The sequence below is a fragment of the Phyllobates terribilis genome, unplaced genomic scaffold (assembly GCF_046119375.1).
Source record: "Phyllobates terribilis strain yellow unplaced genomic scaffold, ASM4611937v1 Scaffold_1__5_contigs__length_1240528914, whole genome shotgun sequence".
Taxonomy (NCBI): Eukaryota; Metazoa; Chordata; class Amphibia; order Anura; family Dendrobatidae; genus Phyllobates; species Phyllobates terribilis.
Genome location: NW_027362761.1, coordinates 236980873 through 236993647, shown reverse-complemented (window position 1 = coordinate 236993647; position 12775 = coordinate 236980873). Strand labels below are relative to the sequence as shown.

Here is a 12775-nt window from a genome sequence, read left to right as displayed (position 1 = left end):
ACCTAAATTTAAAACCATCATGAACTACAAAGTGTCACGAAAAGTCTTCAAATAATTGAGATTTGAAGAGGCATTCCAAAGTTATTATCACATAATGCGGCACCTGGCAGATTTGAAAAGCTGTGCTTTATTACGAAAGTCAAAACTGTAGACTAATAGGAAAGGTGAAAGCGGAAAAAGGGTTGTGAGTAAATAAAATTGTACTTTATTTCAACAATATATTAAAGTTAAATTTCACATGCACCCGTATGGATGCATATAAGGTCATAGCCAAGGAATTGTAATCAGACAGTGACCTAATCCCAGTTATGCTCTGGTGAGAGAATTATATATTCAAATAGGATGCCTGACCATAGTGCCTAAAAATTAGTCATTCTATAGAATCTCCTTATTTATATAGGATCCCTGTAATGAGACATCACAATTGGAAGATCTACCTCCTGTGTGAGATTAGGATTACTAGCAGATGCTATAGGATATATTATCCACTCATGCGGTGTTATATTCCCAGCCAATCTGGATGATCATATGAGTAAGATCATGTAAAGCAGTAAATTTTAAATTGTGTATAAATTGAGGTAGATCAAGAGTCAGACCAATTAAATTGTGCGTCTTTTACCACTATGCGTCTTTAATTATAGTTCAAGGGTATATGCAGTAAGCATGGGAAATTGCTGTTAGTGTATAAGATGTCAAGCACACTTAATAGACAAATCGCACGCACTATTCATCACACAGACCACATCCAAGTATATAGGGTCGGTGCGACTACCGCGTGTGAGTACAGCAGCTATAGAGCTGCAGATTAGTTTGATCGCAGTAATAGTATCATCAGGATGAAGTGTGATCTGTAAGATTTGTGGATCACACTATTCATACATCCCCGCGGCCGCTTCAATCACATACGGTCACCTGTCCAGCCACATGTAAGTACCGAGGCAGCTGAACAGGTAGATCTTCCAATTGTGATGTCTCATTACGGGGATCCTATATACAGTAAATAATATGGAGATTCTATAGCCTGACTAATTTTTAGGGACTATGGTCAGGCATCCTATTTAAATATATAATTCTCACTATCACCAAAATATAACTGGGATTTATTAGGTCACTGTCTGATTACAATTCCTTGGCTGTGACCTTATATGCATCCATACGGGTGCATGTGAAATTTAATTTTAATATATTGTTGAAATAAAGTACAATTTTATTAATTCACAACCCTTTTTCACCTTTCGTATTAGTCTATTGTCTTATTGGTGGTGTACACCTGTGAATAAATGTCGAGTGAGATATGACAAACTTTTTTTTAACGAAAGTCAAAACTTGGTTCAAAACTTCTTTCTTCCTTCTTCCTTCTTTCTTCTTCCAGAGAAATCCACATTTTTCTTAATATGCAAATGAGCTGTTAATATCTATGGCCCGGACACAGATGTGAGACATAACTGTTGCTCTGCTCTTCTGATCTCCATGTGTCACACTGGTAACTCCCCCATACATTTAAAATAAGATCTGGAGGCAGATTCTCAGAGATTTGTGTCCGGCCCATAGATCTTAACAGCTCATTTGCATATTAAGAAAAATGTGAATTTCTCTGGAATAACTTTCTGACCTACATGTTCATATGGACGGCTTAGGAGCGTTGATCCTACTGACAGATTCCCTTTAACCCCTTTAAAGCATGGAGCGTATTAGTACGCCCCAGGCCATCACCCCCGGTTCAGTGAGGGCTCCGGCGCTGAGTCCGCACTGAACCGAGCACATGTCAGCTGATTATTACAGCTGACATGTGCCCGCAACAGCCGCGGGTGGAATCGCGATCCCCCGTGGCTGTTAACCAGTTAAGTGCCGCTGTCCATCTCTGACAGCGGCATTTAACAGCGCCACTCCGGAAGCGCGTCGCTTACCCCGCCCATCAGTGACCCCTTCACGTGATCGCGGGTCACTGATGGGTGAACATGTCAACCCTGGGTCTGCAGCAGACCCCAGTGGTTGTCATGTAATGATCGCTATGAGCGCCACCTAGTGGTCGGTGCTTATCGCACAGGAGCATTTTTGCTACATACACTGTGTGCAGAATTATTAGGCAACTTGTATTTTAGAGGATTATTTTTATTATTGATCAACTATGTTCTCAATCAACCCAAAAGACTCATAAATATCCAAGCTTAATATTTTTGGAAGTTGGAGTGGGGTTTTTTTTTTTAGATTTGGCTATCTTAGGAGGATATCTGTTTGTGCAGGTAACTATTACTGTGCAGAATTATTAGGCAACTTAGTAAAAACCAAATATAATCCCATCTCGCTTGTTTATTTTCACCAGGTAAACCAATATCAGTGCACAAAATTTAGAAATAAACATTTCTGACATGCAAAAACAAAAGCCAAAAAAATAGTGATCAATATAGCCACCTTTCTTTATGATGACACTCAACAGCCTTCCACCCATAGGTTCTGTCAGTTGCTTGATCTGTTTTCGATCAACATTGCGTGCAGCAGCCACCACAGCCTCCCAGACACTATTCCGAGAGGTGTACTGTTTTCCCTCCCTGTAGATCTCACATTTTATGATGGACCACAGGTTCTCTATGGGGTTCAGATCAGGTGAACAAGGGGGCCATATCATTATTTTTTCTTTTTAGACCTTTACTGGCCAGCCACGCTGTGGAGTAGTTGGATGTATGTGATGGAGCATTGTTCTGCATGAAAATCATGTTTTTCTTGAACGATACCGACTTCTTCCTGTACCACTGCTTGAAGAAGTTGTCTTCCAGAAACTGGCAGTAGGTCTGGGAGTTGAGCTTCACTCCATCCTCAACCCAAAAAGGTCCCACAAATTCATCTTTGTTGATACCAGCCCATACCCGTACCCCACCTCCACCTTGCTGGCATCTGAGTCGGAGTGGAGCTCTCTGCCCTTTACTGATCCAGCCTCTGGCCCATCCATCTGGCCCATCAAGAGTCACTCTCATTTCATCAGTGCATAAAACCTTTGAAAAATCAGTCTTAAGATATTTCTTGGCCCATTCTTGACGTTTTATCTTATGTTTCTTGTTCAAAGGTGGTCGTTTTGCAGCCTTCCTTACCTTGGCCATGTCCCTGAGTATCGCACACCTTGTGCTTTTTGATACTCCAGTAACGTTGCAGCTCTGAAATATGGCAAAACTGGTGGCGAATGGCATCTTGGCAGCTTCACGCCTGATTTTCCTCAATTCATGGACAGTTATTTTGCGCCTTTTTTGGCCAACACGCTTCTTGAGACCCTGTTGGCTATTTGCCATGAAACGCTTGATTGTTCGGTGATCACACTTCAAAAGTTTGGAAATTTCAGGACTGCTGCATCCCTCTGCAAGGCATCTCACAATTTTGGACTTTTCAGAGCCCGTCAAATCTCTCTTCTGACCCATTTTGCCAAAGGAAAGGAAATTGCCTAATAATTAAGCACACCTTATATAGGGTGTTGATGTCATTAGTCAACACCCCTCCTCATTACAGAGATGCACATCACCAGATTTACTTAATTGGTAGTTGACTCTCAAGCCTATGCAGCTTGGAGTAGGACAACATGTATAAAAAGTATCATGTGATCAAAATACTCATTTGCCTAATAATTCTGCACGCGGTGTAGAGGTGATCTGCTCACCACCTCTATGTAGCAGAGGCGATCGGACAGTTGCTGCTTCTAGTCTCCTATGAAGACTATAGAAGCAAGCAAAAAGTGTAAAAACTTAATTTTTTTAATATTTAAAAAATATATATAAATGTTTAAATCACCCCCCTTTCACCCCCTTCAAAATAAAATAATAAAAAAAAAACCGTAACGAGAAAAAAATTCTAAACTACAGAATTATTTTTGGTCGCCTCAACATTTGCAATAAAATGCAATAACGGGCGATCAAAACATCGATCTACCCCAAAATGATATCAATAAAAACATCAGCTCGGCCTCACCTGGCCCCATATCCCAAAAAATGGAGACACTACTGGTCTCAGAAAATGGCGTTTTTTTTTTTCGCCACTTAAATAAAAAAGAACCTATACATGTATGGTATCTACGAACTCGTAATGACCTGGAGAAGAAGAATGGCAGGTCAGTTTTAGCATTAAGTGAACATGGTAAAAAAAAAAAACACCTGTGGTATTGCACTTTTTTTGCAATTTCACCGCACTTGGAATTTTTTCCCCGTTTTCCAGTACACAATATGGTAAAAACTGTAATGTCGTTCAAAAGTACAACTCGTCCCGCAAAAAAAAACTGTCAGCAAACTTCTCATGCAATGCAATACATGTCTATTGCATTGCATGAGAACAGTGATTAGAAAAATGAAAATTAATGTCCCATACAGGACTAAGTAAAAATGTATAAAGAAAAGTCTAAAAAATGTTTTCAAACTGTTAAAAAAAAAATCACAAAATAAATAAAAATAAATAAAATATTAAACCAATAAATCCGTATATTTATGCAAAAACAAAAAAAGTACACATTTGGTATCGCCGCGTCCAAAACAACCCGATCTATAAAACTGTCACACTAATTAACTCCTTCTGTGCACACCGTAAAAAAAAATAAATAAAAACAGAGCAAAAAACTATGCTTTTTCATCATATCGCCAAACAAAAAGTGGAAAAAAAATGCGATCAAAAAGCTAAATAGAAATAAAAATGATACCGCTGAAAACGTCATCTTGTTCCGCAAAAAAAAAGCTGCCATACAGCTCCATCAGCCGAAAAATAAAAAAGTTATAGCTCTCAGAATAAAGCGATGCAAAAAAAAAATTTTTTCTATAAAATTTTTATTGTGTAAAAGCGCCAAAGCATAGAAAAATATACAGTAAGTGTAGTATCGCTGTAAACGTACTGACCCAAAGAATAACTCTGCCTTATCACTTTTACCACACGCAGAACGGCATAAAAAAAAACCTCAAAAAAACAATTCCTGAATTGTTGGTTTTTGTTAATTTTACCTCCCAAAAAACGGAATAGAAAGCAATCAAAAAATGTCACGTACCCAAAAATGGTACCAATAAAAATGTCTACTCGTCCCGCAAAAAACAAGCCCTCACATGACTGTGGGCCGAAATATGGAAATATTATAGCTCTTAAAATATGGCAATGCAAAAACTAGATTTTGCAAAAAAAAAGCGTCTCTTAGTGTGTGACAGCTGTCAGTCATAAAAACCCGATATAAATCTGGTATCTCTGTAATCGCACCAACCCAAAGAATAAAGTAATCTCATCACTTATACCACACGATGAACAACGTAAAAAATAAATAAAACCAATTCTTCACCTGCTACTGATTTGTTTATTATGTCTCCCAAAGATCGCAGTAAGGCTCTGCTCAAATTTATCCTGCGCTCTGCTCTGAGCACTTACACCAGAGTTTCCGTGTAAATCTCTGAAATACGTGATTCAGACAGAACCCATGACGGAATATTCCCTGTAATGAGGCAGAAATAGGCCACTGTGGATGCCATCTGGCCTGTGATCCCACGGTGTCAGTTTTTGTAGGCGTGCTTTTAAAGTGCGGTTGGCCACAGTTTTGTGCACTTCTGAATAAAGGACACCGCTAAACAGAGGCTAGACGGAGTCCAGAGTAACTCTGCTGCCTCATTATAGCGAATGGATCCTGCAGGGGTTTCATCTGAATTACATCACTTGGAAATTTAGATGGAAACCCCAATGTAAGTGCTCAGCCTCGAGCGCCGGATAAATGTTACGTAAAATGTTCCCAATAAAAGCTTCAACTCAGTCCTCAAAAAAAGCTAGTCCCCACTCAGGTCTGTCATCTGTTAAAATTATAAGGGACTTCCAAGTTACTGGTAGCAGAAAGGCTCTGGAAAAGCGAAATGGCCCTTGCCCCCCAAAAGAAATTCAGAAAATTTTGTGCTCCCAAATGCCTAGTCTACAATAATTTGTTCTCCAATTGTCAAATAGCGTTCCGTCCCTCCCAGATCTCGCCGTATGGCTGAGCGGTACGATACAGCCACATATGGGGTATTGACACTTTTAGAAGAAATTGTGTGACACATTTCGGCACAATTTTTACCCATTGCCCTGTGTGAAAATGTAAAATCTGAGGGTAAAACATTTTTTTGTGGTAAAAATACAATTCTGTTTTCTTCACTGCCCAATGGTATAAATTAAAAAATTAAAAAATACTCACTACTTCCCTAGATGAATTCCTTGAGAGGTGTAGTTTACAAAATGGGGTCACTTGTGGGGGTTTCTGCTGTTTCGACATATCAGCGACTCTTCAAAAGTGACATGGTGTCTGCAACCTATCCCAGCCAACATAGCGCTCCTTTCTCTTCCGAACCCTGCCGTACACCAAAGCAGTGGTTTTCCCCCACATATGGGGTATCCGCGTACTCAGGAGAAATTGCACAACAAATTTCATGGTGCAATTTCTCCTATTACCCTTATGATAATGCAAAATTAAGGGATGAAAAATGTTTTTGTGGGAAAAATGTGAAAATTTTATTTTTACTGCTCAATATTATAAACTTCTGTGAAGCACCTGGGGGTTCAAGGTGCTCACCACACATCTAGATAAGTTCCCTAAGAGGTCTAGTTTCCAAAATGGTGTCACTTGTCGGGGGTTTCCACTGTTTAGGCACATCAGGAGCTCTCCAAACGTAACATGGCGTCTAATTATTCAAACAAATTTTAAATTCGAAAAGTCTAATGGCGCTCCTTCCCTTCCAAACCCTGCAGTGCGCCCAAACAGTGGTTTTCCCTCACATATGGGGTATCAGCACGCTAATGAGAAATTGCACTACAAATTGTGTATTCCATTTTTTCCTGTTACCCTTGTGAAAATAAAAAAAATTGGGTCTAAAGTAACATTTTTGTGAAAAAAAGTTAAATGTTCATTGTTTTCTTCCACATTCCAAAAATTCCCGTGAAACACCTGAAGGGTTAATAAACTTATTGAATGTGGTTTTGAGCACCTTGAGGGGTACAGTTTTTAGAATGGTGTCACTTTTGGGTATTTTCTGTCATAAAGGCCCCTCAGTCACTTCAAATAAGATGTGGTCCCTAAAAAAAAATGTTTTTGTAAATTTTGTTGGAAAAATGAGAAAAAATTTTGGTTCCAAAATTGTGCTGATGTAAAGTACACATGTGGGAAATGTTATTTATTAACTATTTTGTGTGACATATCTCTGATTTAAGGGCATGAAAATTCAAAGTTTGAAAATTGCTAAATTTTCGACAAATTTCCGATTTTTTTTTTTCACAAATAAACGCAAGTGATATCGAAGAAATTTTACCACTATCATGAAGTACAATATGTCCCGAAAAAACAATCTCAGAATCAGGGGAATCCGTTGAAGCGTTCCTGAGTAATTACTTCATAAAGTGACAGTGGTCAGAATTGAAAAAATTGGCCTGGTCACGAAGGCAAAAACAGGCTCTGGCGCGAAGTGGTTAAGGGGTTGATTTATTTCATTGGTCCTTTTGTGGTCATAAAAAAAAAAAATAGAAAGTGAGAAACAGACAAGTATTCATTTTCCCACTGATCTAAAAAAAAAAAAAAAAAGAAATTAACATAAATTTGGCCCCAGGTATCACAAATAAAAGGATGCAAAAATTATTTGAATAGCTGAATGAGAAAAAATATATATACATTTTTAAAACACATGTATGAATAAACCTGAAAATGTTCTTGGTCAGAAATAAGGATCAATGGCCTGGTCTTAAACTGGTTAAAATGTATACCGTATACAGCTGGTGAAATAATTATGGAACACGTCACCAATTTTCTAAGTAAATATATTTCTAAAGGTGCTATTGACATGAAATTCTCACCAGATGTTTAACAATCCATCCAATCCACACAGATCTGAATTCATTCACTAATAAAAGAATCCATTTTATTCCATGTAGCTGAATTCCTTTTCTATGCCACACATGAAACATTTCATGATGGGTAAAACCAGTGAGCTGTCTCTACACTTTAGCAACCTTATTGTTGCAATACATACTAAAGGCATTGGTTACAAAAGAATTTCTAAACTTCTGAAGGTTACAGTGAGCACTATTAGAGCCATAATCCCGAAGTGGAAAGAACATCCTTACACCATTAAATTGGGCATGACCAGTTGCTCCTCGCAAGATTTCAGACAGCGGAGTGAAAATAATTATCAGAAGAGCTGTCCAAGTGCCAAGGACCACCTGTGGAGAGTTACAGAAAGACCTGGTATCAGCAGGTACAATTGTTTCAAAGAAAACTATAAGTAATGCACTCAACCTCCATATCCTGTATGCACGCTCTCCATGCAAGACTCCATTGCTGAACAAAAAGCATGTTCAAGCACATTTTACAGTTTTCTCAAGATCATTTAGGCAAGCCTGTGAGATACTGGGAGACTATATTCTGGTCAGATGAGACCAAACTTGAACTCTTTTGGATGACATAACACACCATGTTTGAAGACCAAAAGGCCCTGTGCATCACCCCAGAAACACCATACCAACAGTGAAGTTTGGAGGTGGGAACATCCTGGTATGGGGCTGTTTTTCAGCATACGGCACTGGCAAACTTCGTGTAATTGAAGGAAGGATGAATGGACAAATGTACCAAGAAATTTGTGATTAAAAACCTGCCATCTACCAGGATGATGAAGATGAAACTAGGATGGACATTTCAGCAAGACAACGAATCCCAAACACACAGCCAATGAAACTCTCAATTGGTTTCAGAGAGAGAAAATAAAGCCGCTAGAATAGGCACGGTCAGTCACTTGACCTGAATCCAATAGAAAATTTATAGAAGGAACTAAAGCTCAGAGTTCATATGAGTCCGTAGAATCTTCAAGATTTGAATAATGTTTGTGTGAACGAATGGGCCAAAATCACACCTGAGCAATGCATGCGAATAGTTTCTCCATACAGGAGTCATCTTGAAGCTGTCATCAACAGAGGCTTTTGTTCGAAGTATTAATTACATTTCAGTAAGCATGTTCAATACTTTTTTCCTGTGTCATTTCTCATTCTTACACATAATTTATGGACATCTATGGTTTGATTTCTTTGCCTGTGTAGATTGGATGGGTTGTTACCGACATCTGGTGAGAATTTCATGTGAATAGCACCTTTTAGAAATAGATTTGCTTAGAAAATTGTTGACGTGTTCAATACATATTTCACATGCTGTATTTATAAAGTAAATAAATATCTTCAGATTAAAAGGACTTTTTCGTCTGATAGTGATGGCCTTGCCAATTCTAGCGTTGCTGCCTGTGGCACACACGCCCGGAGTGACTGGCGTGAGCGTGGTTAATGATCCCACTGGACCATGAACTGAGGAGTGCCTGGAGGGGCGTGACTAAGTATCAGCTCGGTCTGACAAAGGTCGCACAGCGGCTCAGTCGACTCCGTGAACCAGGGAGGAACCGAGCAGAGGGACCAGGTGCTACTCCAGGTCAGACCCCGGTCACAGCTGTTGACCCACACAGGGGAATGCAGGAACAGGCAGGTTAGGCTGGCATACTGACAGGTGGGTACTGGCAGGCACGGCTGGTGTGCAGACAGGTGGGTACTGGCAGGTAGGAACGCAGGCAGGTTAGGGACCAGTACAGACTGGGATACAGGAACAGAGCTGCAGGTGCGGTAGACTAGCAGAGCAGAGGAAAACCCGCAGGTGCGGTAGACTAGCAGAGCAGAGGAAAACCCGCAGGTGCGGTAGACTAGCAGAGCAGAGGAAAACCCGCAGGTGCGGTAGACTAGCAGAGCAGAGGAAAACCCGCAGGTGCGGTAGACTAGCAGAGCAGAGGAAAACCCGCAGGTGCGGTAGACTAGCAGAGCAGAGGAAAACCCGCAGGTGCGGTAGACTAGCAGAGCAGAGGAAAACCCGCAGGTGCGGTAGACTAGCAGAGCAGAGAAAAAACCCGCAGGTGCGGTAGACTAGCAGAGCAGAGGAAAACCCGCAGGTGCGGTAGACTAGCAGAGCAGAGGAAAACCCGCAGGTGCGGTAGACTAGCAGAGCAGAGGAAAACCCGCAGGTGCGGTAGACTAGCAGAGCAGAGGAAAACCCGCAGGTGCGGTAGACTAGCAGAGCAGAGGAAAACCCGCAGGTGCGGTAGACTAGCAGAGCAGAGGAAAACCCGCAGGTGCGGTAGACTAGCAGAACAAATACACACAAGGTACTTACAATGAAGTAGCGAGTGGACACTAAATTCACAAACAAGTACAGAGACGAGTTGAGTTAGGTGCAGGTTCAGACACTGCAGGAAAAGGGAAGATACGGACAAAGAGACAAACAAGTAACGGGCTAGGACACTGTTCAGACAGGAACTGAACCAGGAACAAGATACAGGAACGAGCCTGGGAACTCAGCCCCCAGGGTGGCGGAAACGGACAAGATACAGGACAGGACCTGGCAACTCTGTTGCACAGAACACACTGAAAGAAAGTATTGCTCAGGCACCTCCTACTGTGTGGAGGGGGTTTAAGTATCCAGTGACTCACAGCAATAGGCTGGGGACGCATTAGGACTGTGCACACAGTAACTATAAGAATCAGGCAGTAACCGCGCCGCCACCCTAAGCAATCAGACAAGAGACACAGCAGGTACTGGAGCAAAGTGTGCAACCTGTACTGATAGGTAAGATGGTGGTCTTGCATGGTGGGAGGTGGTAAGCCATGCCAGCACGCCGCCAGGGATGTTACACCGTGCCCTTCCCCACAGTTCAATATACAGCTGCGCAATTCTGTCCTTGTTTTTTGCTTTACAGTATTCACTGGATGGTAAAATGACATGTAACCATGCGATTACGAACTAAAAACAGTATGAATTGAACACTGGCTCTGTCATTCAAGGGGGAAAAACGAGACAGACCGGTCTCTTGGACTTGTCACCTTAGCTTCATGGTCCCCTGCTGGCTTTTAACTACATGTGGTTTTTTTTTGGGTTTTTTTCTAAAACCCCTCAGCATTTAAGACTAAAACATACATGGCTGAAATGACAAAGCCAGTGTCTGATTCATGCTGCCTGTAGTTCAGGCAGCATAAATCCGCTATCAGGTTCACTTTTTAAATATTTATTTATTTTTTACAGAAAAAACTCATTCTGTTTTGGATGACCCAGAAGAATCTGAAGGAGAGTTTCCCAAGAAGCGGGGAAGGAGGTCATCTCGAGTTAAACAGGTAACTTCTACTGTTTTATACCTTCCACTCAGTACTTTTAAAGAAGATCTAAAGACCTAGTTTCCCAGAAGGTGCTTTTTGGAGTGAGAGAACAAAATAACGATTTCTGAAATATATATAAGAAGAATTTTTTTTACAAATTTTTTATGTGCTGCCTCTCTTGATGGGGAGGCTGAAGTTGGGCTCCCTATTGCCACACTATCTTCTTGACAACTGTGTGAGACTTTCTGCCTCTGAACTGGAACAGCATGTTACATGGGAGATCTGTGCTCATGTTGGATGTAGTGCTATAAGAAGCAATTTTAGATTTATCCCTGTGTATTATGGGGCAGTAGGCAGATGAGGCTAGAACCTGTCACAATTTCTCCTCAGTGTGTCTGTTGTGGGGGGCCTGTACGCAGTGAAAGTTTCAACGTAATCCTTTAGTAGCAGCTATGCCCCATAGTAGTCTCATCCTTTTGCAAGTTGTGATATCAGTTTGCAGTGGATTAACCTTTTAGCTGCAACCTGGTCATTATTTTTCAGATTAACGCTTTTTAGGAGCAACTGTATCTCCCTTTCTTAATCAAGCTGCATGATGCACAGATATTTTATTACATGGCTGACATACAATAATACTGTGTAGCTTTAAAGTTCAAGCTCCTAGTTGGAGGTGAAGGAAATCATTTGCCTGATTAGTGGTTTGCTGATTTGCAGCACATTGGGTCGCTGTATTTAATGGAGCAGTGAATCAATAAAACGGGTGAATTGGTTTGTTCACCCTGAATACACGTTTTTTGCCAGTCAGATACAGTAATGAATTCCCGACCCCCCAACACAGCTGGGATTTCCCAGAAAAGAGAATCTCCCTAAATTTTGAGCCCAGTCTAGTGGTAAAATCTACATCCTTGTAAGGCAATGTTCACATCACGTTTTATCCTTGTGTTCAGTGGCTCCGCCTGGGCCTATGTTCAGACCCTCGCAATACGGGATTCAGGCATATGCACTAACTGTGCCACTGACTAGAATGATTCAGACGGAGTCAGTGTGTTCTGTCGGACATCATGATCAGCCGTATATGACTAGTTCAGGCTGGTGGCAATACGTTGTTTGCTACATCTGGGTGCCCACCTCCAATAGGCTTATGCGGACAAAGATGATGTCCAACAGAGCACACTGTGACCCTGTCTGCATCATTGTAATTAATGACCTTTTCAGCAGGGCTGTGGAGTCGGTAAGCCAAACCTCCGACTCCTCAATTTCCATGACACCGACTCCGACTCCCTCATACATGGCTCATGTTTAAGTGATGAATCTGTGCTACAGTAAATTTATCTCCGCTAAAAGTCTAGACCCTTAGATCAGGAATAGGACAGACATTTCATAACTTTCCCAAATTTTTATGAAAAAAATATTCCCTACAAACTGCATTGAACTACTGTACCCAATTTATTTTATATTTTAGGAGTCGGAGTTGGTCCATTTTATACCGGCTCAGACTCCACAACTCCACTGCCCTGCTTTTCAGCACATATGTCGGAATCCCTTTTTGCGGGGGTTTGGACGTAAGCCTCAGCTGAACCACTAAATTCAAGGTAAAATGTGATGTGAACATTGCTTTTTACTGATTTGCTAATGGGCTATT

At 41.0% G+C, this 12775-nt stretch overlaps 1 protein-coding gene across 1 annotated transcript in view; it reads left to right on the top strand.

Annotated features, from left to right (window-relative positions):
* Positions 1-12775, top strand: part of ACIN1 (apoptotic chromatin condensation inducer 1) — a 122718-nt gene that overhangs the window by 71012 nt on the left and 38931 nt on the right. The window contains exon 4 of the mRNA XM_073667051.1: positions 11063-11151. Coding sequence (XP_073523152.1) covers positions 11063-11151 — 89 coding nt within the window. The remainder of the gene's footprint in view (positions 1-11062; positions 11152-12775) is intronic.